The sequence below is a fragment of the Alligator mississippiensis genome, chromosome 13 (assembly GCF_030867095.1).
Source record: "Alligator mississippiensis isolate rAllMis1 chromosome 13, rAllMis1, whole genome shotgun sequence".
Classification (NCBI taxonomy): domain Eukaryota; kingdom Metazoa; phylum Chordata; order Crocodylia; family Alligatoridae; genus Alligator; species Alligator mississippiensis.
In genome coordinates, this window is record NC_081836.1 from 55,265,547 (window position 1) to 55,280,716 (window position 15,170).

General features: G+C 42.2%; 1 protein-coding gene across 5 annotated transcripts in view; it reads left to right on the top strand.

The window, feature by feature from the left end:
• EPN2 (epsin 2) overlaps positions 1 to 15,170 on the top strand; it is a 62,552-nt gene that overhangs the window by 19,119 nt on the left and 28,263 nt on the right. For all 5 annotated transcript variants that reach the window (XM_019494565.2, XM_059716816.1, XM_059716818.1 and 2 more), the window contains one exon: positions 13,422 to 14,196. In XM_019494565.2, the coding sequence (XP_019350110.1) occupies positions 13,602 to 14,196 (595 nt within the window). In that variant the 5' untranslated portion in view covers positions 13,422 to 13,601. The remainder of the gene's footprint in view (positions 1 to 13,421; positions 14,197 to 15,170) is intronic.

Consider the following 15,170-nt stretch of genomic DNA (forward strand, 5'->3'; position numbering starts at 1 on the left):
TATGAATTAAGGCTGCACGTTCACTTTTCAGGGTGAGAGTGGAGGTGTATGGACTGGGCATGGTGGAATGGAGATAGTTTTATATTGAGAGGTGTCAACAGGGTGTTTGAGTAATTTCCTTGCTGTTTTTGGTTTGCACAAGTGGCATGTGTTTGTCCGATAATTTTAACTCCAAATTTGATGGAGGTTTTCCACGTGGGAATAGACTGAGCTTTGCAAAACTTCCATGCCACTTGAGTGAGACTCTCATTTGAAATTCATGTCGTGCTAAAAGCACTAATTAATTGAAGCCTTTCCATTCTAACTCAGTATCATGGATACAGATTGATTTTTTTTTTTTTCTTCCCTCTAATCACTGGTGTGCATGAGTATTTGTAGCTTGATGAGTTTCTGAATTTGTTAGTGTGTTCCTGTGGTGATTTGTGGGTGGGTGTCGGGGAGAATACTGCTCAGAGCCAAGTAGACTGCGTCAGAGTGATAAAGTGAGACCTGAAACTTGAATTATCTATTCTATAATCAACACAACAGGATTCTTTGCGTTGATCAAAGCTGATATGTTACATTTTCCCCAGCTGTGTTTATTTGTGCCTGAATGCCTTTGCAGGGCTCGACCTAATACTTTTTCCACTGGCCATCTCTAGATACGAATCTATGGGGAAGCAAGGTGATGTGGAGCAGAGAGACTTGAATTTGGGATATCTTGTTGTGGAGTAATTTGTGCTAAACTATTTGGCAGGCCAGGTTCTTTGGGTAGATGCGATATCTTTTATTAGACCAATTTAAATAGTTGGAAAAAAGTTCTTTGCAAGCTTTCGGGTGCAAACACCCTTCTTCAGGCAATGGGAGAGTCTCCCATTGATTCATATCTAGAGATGACCAGTGGAAAAAAGTATTAGATTGAGTCCTACAGAGGCTCATGGCCTGAGACTCTCCCATTGCCCGAAGAAGGGCATTTGTACCCGAAAGCTTGCAAAAAACTTTTTTCCAACTATTTACTTGATCTAATAAAAGACATCACATCTGCGCAGAGCCTTGTCCTTAGACCAACCCGGCTACAACCAACAACCCTGCTAAACTATTTGTTTTTTTTCCAATAAGAGCAATTCTAAAAGGAATGATAATCCACCATATTTTTTTTCTGATAAGAACAACTGGTCCAGCTTGAAAAGCAGGCAATTCCTAGAAGAAATGGTTGCAGATATCTGCATTTCAGGATAGACCAGGTCAGCAGGAGGCTTTTACTCTGCTGTGTAGAATAAAGGTTGCTTTCCTCCTTCCATTTATACTGTGGAGCAGTTGAATGGTGTTCAGGCAATCTGCCGCTCAGAGTGAATACTTCACATGGGGTGAATCGATGTCTGTTGGACTTCTAATTGAATGTTGTCCAGGTGAAGGATGGGAGATCGACAGATCAGGGGACTGCATTTCCTTCTGCACACGCAAGCCAAAGTTTTTGAAGAAAAACTCAGTGCTTTAGGGCATACTGGAAAAGGCGTTTCTTCCAGTGCTGCGTAATTTCTAGATGGCAGGCCCTTTGTAGGCTGGCTCACATAGCCAAATTTTCAAAACCACTCGGTCATGAGGATATAGCAGTGTAAGCTTCCTTGTGCCGTGTTAATATACCAAAGTATTGAGCTGGCTCGTATTGAGCTGGCTGGGATCAGTCTTTCCATCCACCCATCTTTAAGCAGCACAGCGGTGTCCTTCTGTGCCACTCCAGGTTTCTCCAGCAGCATCACAAAATTAATGCTGCAGCTGACATTGTGCCAACAACCCCCTGAATATCGGTATTGATGCTGACCGGTATTGATGCTCTCCCTTCTCAGAAGAGGAGGGGACACGTTCGCTCTGCAGCATCCGGACCAAACGGAGCAGCACAGCCACTAGAAGTCTCTGCATGCTTGGGGGCACAACGTGAAATGCCATTCATAGTCAAGTCTTTCTCAACAGCTGTAAGGACTAGAGCAATAATGTTTGAAGGAATTCTCTGTAGAAAATGATAGGTTAGTGCCCTCTCCTTCCCTCGCACCCCCGGCACCTTGCCAGGGAAGTCTTTCGCATCACTAGGGAGTGTATCGGTATTTTTCTAGTGCTGTAAGAGTTTGGAAGACTAGACTTTGGGATCCCCTGTCTGCTTTTAACCAGTTTAAAACAACACGTTTAGGAAGCTGTGGGTTGGTTTAGCCTACGATATTTCACAAGTACAGCTGCGTTTCCACCAGTATCCTCTCATGTAAGTGAGACTATGCTGCTTTTATCAGCTTAGCTAGTATTCAGTGCTGTGGTGTAGCTGTGCTGGCAGAAAAACCTCCTTTCTGCTGGCATCAACTGTCTCCATTAAGGGGCTCTGCTGCTAGCATCCTTCTGGGGGGCAGAGTCTCTGCAGTACACACAGGCCTTCAGACTGAAGATACGGGTTTTCAAGATTGCCACAAACCTGATGAAAAGAAATAGTTTTGCAGGCTTTTTGCAGGAATTTCTTCAAGGGCTTCAGCCTTCCATGGCAGCACTTTCAACCCAAAGACCACTTCTCTTTATTTATGCAGAATTTTACATTAAGCACTGAGTTCACGTTAAAAAGAAAACAACATTCATCTGGTAACCAAACCCTGTCTTTAAATGATCACTTTTCACCTACAGACTCCTTTGGCTATGTGGTTTACTTATCTAAAAATGATTGAGGTTGAGGTAAATAATATATGTCTATATCTATATCTAGACATACATCTAGTTAGATATAGATCAATATAGATCTATAGATAGATATAGCTATAGATATATATCTTTTTAGATCTCTCTCTCTATGTATATCTATATTTTTTCCCCCGGGGGTTAGCTACAATTCAAAATGATCAAAGTATTTTTATCCCTAAAGCCCTGTGAATAGCTGATAATATACATTTCCTAATATCTAGCACAATCTAGTTGGGGCTGGTCCTGCTTTGAGCAGGGGTTGGGACTAGATGTGACCTCCTGAGGTCCCTTCCCACCCTCATTTTCTATGATTCTGTGATTTCATGACATGCCTTGTATATTTAACTTTTTGAGCTAAGAAGTGGAGATTGGACAGACACCTGGCTGGGGTCATCTGACACCTGGCTGGGGTCATCTGACCCCAGCGCTCTTTCCTGCCCAGGGCAGGGGGTCAGACTTGATGATCTAATAGGTCCCTTCCAAGCCTAATAACTATGATACTAAGCAGATTGTAATCTGGAAGCAAACGTGGGGTAAATGTGTTGTATCTTAGTGCATGTTTTTAGCTGATAGGAAGCTGGCTTTGCTTTGAGGTTTTGTTAACTTTTAAAATAGCAAGCGCATACTACGCTAACAGGGATGGATTCTAAGGAGAAGTCCTTCCAGGTGTGTCTCCAACCAGGCTTTCATGGGGTTTCATCTTGAAAATTGATTCCATCTTCTTTATTTCAGCCTAAAATAATGACCATATAGGTGTAGCAGATTGCACATGCTTTAGATTTCTACACTAAGTTTTGTGAAGCACATCAAGACAATTTTCCTTTCCTAATTATTTGCTGAATACATGTAGAAATGCTTTGATTGAAAGTCCCGAGAGAACGGCTTCCCCTTGGAGAGTCCTGGTAGATACTTATTTGTTGTACTATTAGATTAATTTACATTTAGGGTTTTTGGTTCGGTGCATAATGGCTTGACCTTATGCTGTTCTACACTTTGGAACTGTTTCATTATTCATTACCTGTCCAGTCATCTCTGTATTATGAGTGAGGAATAAAACGAGACATGCTGCATGAAATGAAGCTAGCTTGCTGTCAGGGTGACACTTGACCTAGGTATAAGCAAAGGGATGTGTTATTTTTATAAAGAGATGCTGCCAAAGCTAAAATTAGGCCCCTTATGAAGCTGTGATGTGCAGTGAACTGCAAGACTCTTTCAGACAGCGTCCCACCCCCATGCAGTCTGCATCAGTTTTCTTTCCAGTGATTTAATTTGTTGTAGGTTGTAAAGTTAAACATTCACATCATTGACTTTTCCAGGTCCTGGAGTAAAGTGGCTAGGTGATACAGCTATGTGCTGAGCTGCAAAGTGCAACCGGCTAGGGACACTTTTCTCTTTCACTAAACTGCCCAAGTATCCAGATATTCTGAACATGGCTCTGATAATATGTCAGATGCTGGGTCCTTGCAAACAAACGTAATTGTAATAATAAAAAAGCACGATGGAGAAAATCACCTGGTAATGCTTACCCCTGGATGCAGAGATCTGTTGCGTACCTATGTCTCTGTCCACATTAAAAAACACTTCATTTATCTCTGGGACCTCGAGGCATGGCTGAAAAATCTATGGTAAAATCAAACCTTGCAGATCATGAATCTAAATTTATTTGTGGGGGTTTATCAGCATTAAATCTTTAAAGACGTACTTTGGCCACCTGTCCTCCATGAAAGCTGACCCCTCTTTCTCTTTTTGGCAAAAGGGAGCGGAAAGCTTCCAGAATTGGCTCATTTTTTGGGGCTTCCTCATCCCCCCCAAATTGTTTGCAGGGGACCGGTATTTAGCTTTCAGGGGAAGACTGTTTTTTTTCCTCCTAAATTGAACCGTGTCTCCTTGTTGGGGTCATCTGACCCCAGCCATCTTTCCTGCCTAAGTGCAGGGGGCTGGACCCGATGATGTTGTAAGGTCCCTTCCAGCCTGTGGCAGAGCACCTTTGGGGGGTGCTCACCATGTGGCAGGGGCTGCAGTAGGCTGGGGCAGAGCCCAGCAGGGAAGTCAGCCAGGTGAAGCCCCCCAGATCTCATTCTACGGGGGTGGTGTAGGGGAGGTACGGAGCCACAGATAGCGCCTCCTGGCATCGGGGCAAGAATGGGCAGCGTCCTGTCTTAAATAACATTTTAATGAAGAACAAGGCATGGCAGGCGAGTCAGGTGAGTGGCATGCCCAAAGGCAAGTGGGGAACCTAGCACTGTGGCTAGTTGGGGAGACCCGCTTTGCCACACAGCCTCTAACACCTATGAAACTACGTGGATTCCTTAAGTAATTTGTAAGGGAGATGGCAGGAAGGCATCAGCAGTCATTTCAGTGCCTGCCTTATACTCATGACTCTGGATTTCTTCATTGTACAGTAGCACAAGAGAGCTAATATGTGTTCTGCTTGTTAGCTTTTATGCATTGTGCAAAGCTTCATAGCGTCTTTTAATACTCTTCTCGGAGGCATCACAGTGCACAGTTGCTCCTCTTTTTGTGTATGGATTGGAAAACAAGTGTTTGTATCAAAGTAGCTTAATATGCGCTAGGCCGTACAGCTATACCCACTCACTTATCTGTTTGTTCTGTGAGAATTATTTATGAATATGGAAATCTGTGAAGTACAATCAGTGGGAGCCCGAGAAAAAAACCCTTTCAAAGTTTTTTGCAGCTACAGAATGGAATCGTTTTTGAAGCCAGATAGGGTTTCAGCCCTATATAATGTATAAGAAAAAAATATGTGCCTATTATTCCAAAATAATAGAAATAACAATACCTGATCCCTCAATTCTGACTAAAGGCTTTCACTGCAGGCAGTCCTTTATTCAATAAATGTCTCCTCTTTCCGAGGACTTTTACTGCCACAGCAATTAAAACAAATTTGCTATCATCTTCCAGGGAGCACTGAATTATAAGCAGTGTTTCCAGATTTAGCATTTGGTGTTAACAGCTTTATTAAGCAGTTCTGTGTAATAACTTGGCTTGTCCCGAAGATCCGGGGAATGGAATTTAATATAAGAAGAGAGGATTTGCTATAGTGGATTTGACCATTAATCCAACAAATCACGTATTACATGGCCATATACTGCTTCAAGTTTTAAACAACTGAATCATTAGGTTTATGCAAATTGGGGAAGAATTAAGGTTCGCTTCACTAGTTTCTGACTTCGAGTGCTTCAGCAGGAAACTTTAATGTACTTTTATTATTTTTTTTCAGTAGCAGAAGTATTTTTAAATAACCGCATAAGCATCAACTTCATTAGAGCTGCTTCTGCTGACATTGGGGTCTGCGTTTGAATCACTACCTCGATGTTGCAGTTTGCATGAACTAATACTTAGGCATAAGGGATATCTTAACTGGAGACAGGATAGTCTAGCAGATAGAGCCAACTGGACAGAGGGTTGGCAGACCTTGGTTTTGTTCTTGGCTCTTTGTCATCTACCATGCATCTTTCACGAGTCATTTCACAGATTTTTACCTTTTTTCACTCTCCCTCCCTTTGTTTTTGTGTGTCAAGTTTAGCACCGTTTTGAGGCATGGTCTTTTCTGTTGTGTTATAGCACTTAACACGATCTTTGTGGGCCTCTAGGTTTCATAGTAATACAAATATTTCTGTACCAAGAGAAGACCATCGTGGCCATGAATAAAGGGGATTTGATCTCTGATTTAACCAATACAAGGTGATGGTACATCAGCTAATAAACAACCTCCTTCTCTTTACTTGAAGTTGCATAGCCATTATCCTGAAGATGTTTCATGGGTTGTTCCAGACTTAAAAAACATGTTTCTTTTCTTTATATATATATAACACACACACACAAGCAACCCCCGCTTAATGCTGTTTTGCTTAGCGCTATTTTGCCATAACGCTCGTTTTACGTTGATACCCGATTGCACTTAGCGCTCAGCTACCTTCTTTATAATGCCCGTGGTCACCATCTTGGTTCATCAAAAACTTTTGGTTTCATTTAAGGCTATTTCTGCTTAACACTCACTTTTCGGGAACCAATTAAGAGCGCTAAGCAGGGGTTGCCTGTATATATAAACTGGGTCCAGGTGACTGTCTCTTACAAACACTCTCTGAATCTTTGGGAGAAAAAATTCAGATTTGTTGCAGAAAAAAGACGGTGGATTTTTATATGGGTCAGAATATCTTGTGCTTCTAGCACTATGTGCCATTTAATTTGACAACTGTTTCCTGCAGTTTAAAGACATAATTAGTTCCAGCAGTTCTAAAAAAAGAAATTTTTCATATCCACTGAGAGTAACGGGCCCAATCTGAATTGTGTGTGTATTTCTTTCCTCCAACATATGCAGCTCAGAACTAACTCCTGTATTTACATCTGTGCCCTGGTGAATTTTTAAACAGGGCAAAAGTTAACAGTAATACTGCCTTGTTATGAAAGGAGCATATTAACAGCATTATTTTCCAGTTAATTTAGCTGAATAGTCAACTAGTCCAGGTCTATTTACTTACTAAGCTTAATGTTTATAGTGAAGACTGTTTTATCAGCACAGATAAACCATGGGTTTTTGGGGGGTTTTTTACATTCCAGAGAGCTCAAAGGATTTTGTTGAAAGCCGGTACGTTGGGTAGGCTTGTACTGCAGCTTCTTCATGTGATGTGCATAAAGGTTTGTGTGGCCTGGCTTTTCTTCTATATTGGTCTTTGCCAATTAAAGATGGTGGTTTCTCTTGTGCAAATTCATTTACTGAACTTAATCTCTTTGAGAGATCCAGTAGGAAGAACTACAGTCAAATTTCTTCACTCTGCATTCAGTGTCTGAATATGTATGTTTTAGGGTTATTCACTTAATGAAAGTGTGGAGCAAGATGCAAGAGCAAGTGAAAAAATTAGATGCCCCCCTTTGCATGCACGTTCCCCTCGACAGCCTCTGTCCGTGCCAGTTTGCTTTCTGCAAAATTGCATGTTCATTTGCCTTCAGACAGAAGACAAGATTATTAGAGAGAAGAGGCAAAGTTGTCTCTAAGGTTAAATGAGTAAATTTGGGAGGCACAATTAAAAAAAAAATTTCCAACACAAATCTTGCCTGCTGCTTTTAAGAAAAGTCTGCTCAGGTTGATTGTGCCTGTTCTTGGTTTTCTGCAAAGAGCAGCAGCTGTAGAACTAGTCTTACTTTCTGCTGCACTTGCAACTGTACTGTTTGTAATGCAGACCCAGACTTTTGCTGAAGTTGCAAGTGCATTGTCCTTTTCCAGTGGTTCATTGGTGGGATGCTAATTCACTAAGGCTCACTGAAAGAAACTTAAATTTTCTATGAAAATAGCACTACATTTTCTATGAAAGTAACTAATTGTGCATTAAAAATGTGTTCTCACTTCCTTTAGGAAATGGCAATATTTGGCTTTTCATCTCAAAGGCAGTTGTATTCCCCAAGCAGCAGTGATCAACAAAATTATTAATTTTGTGGGCTGAGGCAGCAGCTGATTTGCATACCATTCAGCAGTTGCTTTATGAAGTTCCCTGACCTTGATATATCAGTAGGGCCAAAATATTTGCCATAAACATTAAATTCGTGCCAGGTCACTAATATAGCTAAAGCATTAAATAGGTGACCCCCCCCCCCCCAATTCTCCTTTGATTTTTTTTAAACAAGATAAAATAAAACCCCCTTCTAAAATTTTAGTTGATGTTAGCAGGTCGGAGGTAGAATACTTGAATTAGAGAAATGAAGTGGTTCTACACATACCTTTGGTTCATTAAGTACCGGGTTAATGCCTGTACTCTACATCCCTTAGTATGCAAACTATTTACTTGCGAATTGAAATGGAGAAGTTATTTCAGAATATCAAATATGTTGAATGCCCGATTGCTACGCGGCACAAACTCCAAACCTCCAGCAATCTTATCCTTGCTGTTGAACTACACAACATCAAATGAAATCTTGAATTCTTTGGGAAAGTTAGGGGTACCTTCGTGCCTGTTGCACAGAATTTGGCACACTCGCTTTGTTTAAAATGTTTGCTGGCTATGCTTAATATTCCCTCCAAGCATTCATGCCTTTTCCAGATTCCCGTAGCCTGTTCTCTCGGCTAGGTTTGTCACTTGTGCCTGTAGCATCTCTGTCCCCTTCTGTTAGTGCTGCAGAGCAGCTGACACAGCCTTGCAGGAAAGCTTCAAACTGTGAGAGCGAGGAGGTAATCACGTGGGCATCCCATCCTGTTCCAGAGCCTGTACGCACATAATCCACACTTTCCCACTTCCAGGATCTGGCACTTTTGGTATGTGTTACCAATAATAAAATATAAGCATCAACTACGCTTCTCTTCAGGTTTGGAGTTTCTATGCAGGCCATCTCTGGACTGAAAATGACTCCAGCCCTTGTTTCGTTTTTTGTTTAAAACAGGTGCCTCAATAAAGGGAATATCATTAAAAACCAGAAACAGTTTCTTACTAATGCACATGGTTAAAGTCAAGCAATAATTAAGGGTGTATTTCTCTTCCTACATCCCTTTGATATATTCCTTTCTGCAGGCTAGTGCAGCAGTGCTAATTTTTTTTTTTTTTTCTAGGTGAACGGTCCTGCAAGGGTATTGGACTTCATTATATTGTGGTTGCTATTGCTTAGTTCAACTATAGTTATTTCTTGAACCAACCTTCTTGGGGCTAAGTGAAAATACACCATTTCCCATGCATGCTAAATTATTTCTTTTAGAGAGATTCAAGAAATAATTTAAAGTGTTTTTTTTTTTCCCCTCCAAACTACATCTGGTTGTAACACTTTGACAAGGTGCAGACATTCAGAAAGCCCTAGGTGGAATCGATCTAAGTTATGCTGTTTTCTCTAAGCGGTGTAGTGTAGATTTGTAGTGAACAGAAGACATGTTCACTCTTTGTTGGGTGGGGGGCAAATCTTAGACCGGGTTGTGCCATTTTTAAACCAGTCTGTGTGCGCCGAACTTCCGTACTCTTATGGGTACAGACCGGTTTTTTTGTGCCGAACTTCTTTTCTGTTATAGGTATCGACCAGTGTCTGATCACTTATACCAGTAAAAGTGCAATGTCTGTACCTGGCCTAAGAGTTTATACATCAGTCACCAAAGTCACTGATTCATGTTTTGTGTCATGGTTGTTCTTTGATATCCTGGCAATATTGCTTGCCCAGTAGCTTCTTTCTGATGTGTGTTCATACTCTTCCTATTATACTTTTTATTCTGTCTTGGGATTTTCATACACTTGGACTGCTGCTCACTGTGGTTTTTTTCCATTCAGAATTACTGTCTCACTTCTGGGGTGTATTTTTAAATATAGTGCCTAGTGTCCACTCTGTGACCTCCTCATTTTCTGTAGTTGATCCAGATGTTTTGCAATATCTCATTGACTTTCCCCCTGCAATTCCATTGTGCCTATCAGATCAAAGATAGCAGCTCTTTTGGAAATAAATTACAACCAGTTGCAAGTCTCTTGATGCTTTTTTTTTTTTTCTTTTCTTTCTTCCTCCAAGGGAAACATTAATGGGAAACTCCATCTAGCTGATTGTAGAACATGGTTTAGGAAGGTATAAAATGATGTGGATGTGATATGGTTATTGTGACTGAGAAATGTTGTTAGCCATGCATATAGGAAGAGTTAATTATAGCTTAAATGTAACTATAATTTTTCTTTTAATCTTATGGTTACAAGACATTTGGTTGTTGATTTCCCTGCTGCTACCTAAGCGTTCGTGTGAACATCCTCCGTCATGATACTCAGAGCAGTGCCACTGGGTAGCTACACTGGTGGGGGGGAAAAAACAGCATTATTTAACACACTGTTGCAGTCTAATCTCATGTGCATACTGCAGATTTGCATGCTTGTGCTGGTTTCAAATAAATGCTTGAAGGTGTGCTGTTAATTTTGGGATTTTTTTTGTTTTTGGGGTGCAGACTCCGAAACATAGGAACTGGCATGGTGGATCAGTCCCCAGCTCAGTGTAGTCTGGTATCCGCTCTCTGCCCAGCTGTTGCAGAGGAAGGGGAAGAAACCCTGCAGTGGTCAGTTATGGGATACAACAAGAAAAGCTAGTTCCCAAGCTGTATCCATTTGGAGCTGGCTAGCAAGCGGGTCTAGATTTCTTCCCAAACTCATGATTATTTTTAATACCTTTATTATAATTCAGAATGCTCGTTACCCTGATAAAGACCCCGGCCGGCGTCTGAATCCTGCTAAGCTCTTCGCACGCGTCCAGATGAGCGTAGATGTTTGGTTTCCTGGGGACACAGCGGCCCACCTTGCGCCACAGCTACTTGTCCCCAGGGAACGCCCATGCCATGCATGCTTTGGCGTGCAGCATATTACCTACCCCGGGGGCAGTAGCAGAGGCACTGTGCTGGCCCCAGCAGCCTTACCTGGGGTCCTGGGGGCCTCTCGAGGCTGCAGCCGCAGCGCAGTTCCAGGTGGCCCGGCCCTGCTGTTCAGCAGCACGTGCTGCCCATGCATGCACTGCCCCATTTTTCCCCCCAGGGATATCCAGGAGTCAAAAAAACCCATGGGGGGGGGGAAAAAACCCCCAGAGCAGCGCATGCATGGACAGCACACCCTTGCAGCGCGGAGGACGCCTGACTGTGCAGTATGCGGTGCTGCAGACAAGTTTGCGGCGCCACATACCGTACGGCCGGGCTCATGTGAACGCGCCCTTAAGTGTCCTAATATCTTGCCCTCAAATCTTTGCAACATTTCCTACTTGATATGCTGGAGAGCAAAATGACTGTTTAGATGGGGTTTTCACTTCAGGCTCTGGATTTGCAGCGTGCAGGACTCTCTCCAGGAGCAGTGTGTAGTCTCTTTCCTATTCAGAGGGTGCTTCACAGCTCAGAGTATCACTCGGTTCGATAATAGTTTCAAATGATTTTCCTGCGACTTGAATTTAAAGGAGTGTGAAGGAAAATGCAGTGATGACGCAACTTCCCTGGAGTCTGATTTTAAATCTTACGGCCAAAGATGAATGTTTTGAGCGAGAGAGGACCCGTTCATTGGTCTTGTTGTCACAGAGGGATTTTATTTGCTGAGAGCTGTATTCCTCTGTGCTGCTGTTCACCCTTAGGAGCCTTTTGCAAATCATGATAAACCAGCGGTCTAAACTGAAATTTAATTCTCCCTTCATTTGAAATGGCATGATAGTAATCTGAAGAATGACGATAATGTTGGGCTTTCAATTGGCGCTTTTGTTCTCACCCACGCCTTTCACAGTGAGCTTGCTGCTTCGTTGCAGAAGAAGTGGTCTTGGAGAACTTAAAAATACTATCCTTGTGCTGCTAAGGTGGTCAGCTGCATTATGGCATCACTGTTAAGTATTTTTTTTAAATTGCCTTTAATTTGTAAAGTATTGTTTTGACGAGCAGCAAAATATTTTTACATAGCATCAGAATTAGAGGCAGTTTACTCAAGTGAACTTCGCTCCAAACCTTAAAGGGGCTTTGTCTGTTTGAAATGTAGTAGTCTTCAAAAAAAAAAAAAAAAAAGAAAAGAAAAATGCTTTCCAGTTCCACAGCCTGCCCTCGGCTTTCCTTGCAAGTAGTTTTGTTTTTACTGTTCACATAGTGGAAAAAAAATAGTTTTTTTCATATAATGGAAAAAAAAAATCTTCCGTGCTGTGTGAAAGACACGGGTAAGCAGCTGAAACGGAGAGTTTGACTAGTGCTGTCAAATGCACCACATAAAGGAGCTGCAAAAGCATTTCTCATCTAATTTGATGAGCATTATCAGGGTCACCTTGACTGTATTGTTTTAGTGCTTCTTCTTGGGCTCCCCATTGAAGAGCTCAGGATCTCTGTCCTGATATTCAGAACTGGCTTTAGGTTTGTCCCTGGGCATCGCAGGAGTGAACTGGTTAGTTTATAGGGAATTTTCTGGCCTTTTCCATTCATCATAACCTCCTGCCCATGGCAGAAGACTGGACTTGATGATCTTGCAGGTCCTTTCCTGTCCTTCGATTCTATGATCCTATGAGAGTTGTCAGGCAACTGTGTTTTACTTCAACATGGCAGGCGAAGTTCTTTGGGTGAGTCTGATATTATTTATTAGACCAACTCAGATAGTTGGAGCAATTCTTCTTTGCAAGCTTTCAGGTACAAACACTCTTCATCCGGCTGAGGAAGCATCTGGGGTAGTTTCCTCAGCCTGACAAAGGGTTTTCGTACCTGAAAGCGTGCAAAAACTTTTTCCAGCTATTTGAGTTGATCTAATAAAAGAGATCAGACTTACCCAAAGAACCTCGCCTACCTATATCCTTAGACCAACACGGCTACAACCTATATTACTTGAACAACGAACATTAACCAACAGAGGGAGGCTTACAACGTACAAGCCAGTTGGATCTAAACTTTGGTACTTAATCTTATGAAAGGTAATTGGAGACGTCACCCCTTTTACTGGCACAAGTGGGTTCTTTGATTTAGCTTTCCTTCGTCGTGCAAAAATGTTTTTAATTAATCGGAATACAGTAAAGATCGTGATCTACCTTGCAGTTCTAACGCCTTGGTTTAATTTATTCAGATGTGTTTGCTTTCAGCAGGTAACCCAGCCTTTGTTTGAAGTTGAGGAGTCAGGCTAGGTTTTCTCCATGTGAAATGTGTAAGGGGCCTGATTTTGAAAGCTGCTTCAGTTGATTTCCATGTCATTTGTTCAAAACTTTGGAGATTTTATTGGTAAAAGAGGAATTAAAGTCATGGCTAATACATTTTCTGTTTTCTTTCTTTACAGGTCATGGTTCACTGTTTCTTGGACCTTTTTCTCGAAGGGAGGAAATGATTTTTGTGGAACAAGGGTCACATCAGTCACTGACACAGAGTCTTCATAGTTCAGATGCTTGTACAGTAAAACAGATTTAACCACTTTCTGAGGGTTTTTGGGGGGGTCTGTCGTGTTACAAGGAAAATAAAAATGACGACTTCGTCTATTCGGCGGCAAATGAAAAACATTGTGAACAATTATTCAGAGGCAGAAATAAAAGTTCGGGAAGCAACCTCCAATGACCCCTGGGGTCCCTCCAGTTCCTTAATGACTGAGATAGCAGATCTGACTTACAATGTCGTGGCCTTTTCTGAAATTATGAGCATGATCTGGAAACGGCTGAATGACCACGGCAAAAACTGGCGGCACGTGTACAAGGCCCTCACTCTGTTAGATTACCTGATTAAAACGGGCTCCGAGAGGGTGGCGCAGCAATGTAAAGAGAACATTTTTGCTATTCAGACCCTGAAAGACTTCCAGTATATTGACCGAGACGGCAAGGACCAGGGCATCAATGTAAGGGAGAAGTCCAAGCAGCTGGTGTCTCTTCTGAAGGATGATGAACGCCTCAAGACAGAGAGGGCCCAAGCCCTGAAGACCAAAGAGCGTATGGCTCAGGTGGCCACTGGCGTTGGTAGCAACCAGATCACATTTGGCCGAGGGTCTAGTCAGCCTAACCTATCTACTAGCTACTCGGAGCAAGAGTACGGCAAATCTGGCGGCTCGCCCGCATCTTACCATGGCTGTAAGTACAACTGCGGGCGTGTAGAAAGATGGGGTTTTTGTCCTGTACGTCTGCACCTCTTCCGGAGCGTTTCGATTCCGACTTGCAGGATCACTGGATCCTTCTGACGTAATAAACAGATCACTAAGAGTTGGTGCGGTGCCTAAAACGCTGCAGTTTTACTGGGAAGCCCTAATACCTTTACCCAGGACTAGACTTAAATGCACGTTTGGGAGGTTCCAGTGGGTAACACAGCCTGTTCGGGGCACACGGGTGTCTGCTAATAATCTGTGTGCGTTTCCAGTAGTCAGAAGTGCCAGCAGAGGTTTGTCGTCTTTATCACGTCACCCTTTTTGATTTTTTTGAAATCCTGCTTTAAAAATATCAGCACGGGGAATTCCCCTGCACCCAGCTGTTTGACCAGGTTTCCTTTTCTATTGCTGCTGTTGCATTTTTTTTTTAATCATGAGCAAGGCATTTCATTTTCTTTTTCCTGACTGCTCAACAAGTGTAGTTGTAACAGTTCAGTACTTGGCATGCTCGATTCTGCACAATGCCCATTTATAACATCAGGGTTGTGTGTCCAAATATCAATACTGAACTATGCTTCATTCTCAAAATAAATGAAAATACGATGATGTAGGAGGAATAGCTTCTTTGTGCCACTGTTTTGGGGGACTTCCTGTCATGTTACAAGGCAGCCTGGTTTGGCACCGAACGCTGCTTAATATAAATAATGATCTGCTGAAAGCTGCTTTGGAGGAAATGTCAATGTTTGCAGTATAATTTTAAAGGAAAATCTTTCTTTAAATGAGCACTTATGAGTGTCTGTGAAAGAGCTGATGTGGTGACTCGATCGAACATCAATTATTATAATCTTACGTTTGTCGTGGCCTTCATCCTGAAGCACTTCTCAAATTGTAAATACAGGGATCGCTTCAAGCACCATTGACACATGCCCACCTTTTGTGTGGAGGGTTTCAGCCATTTAGAAG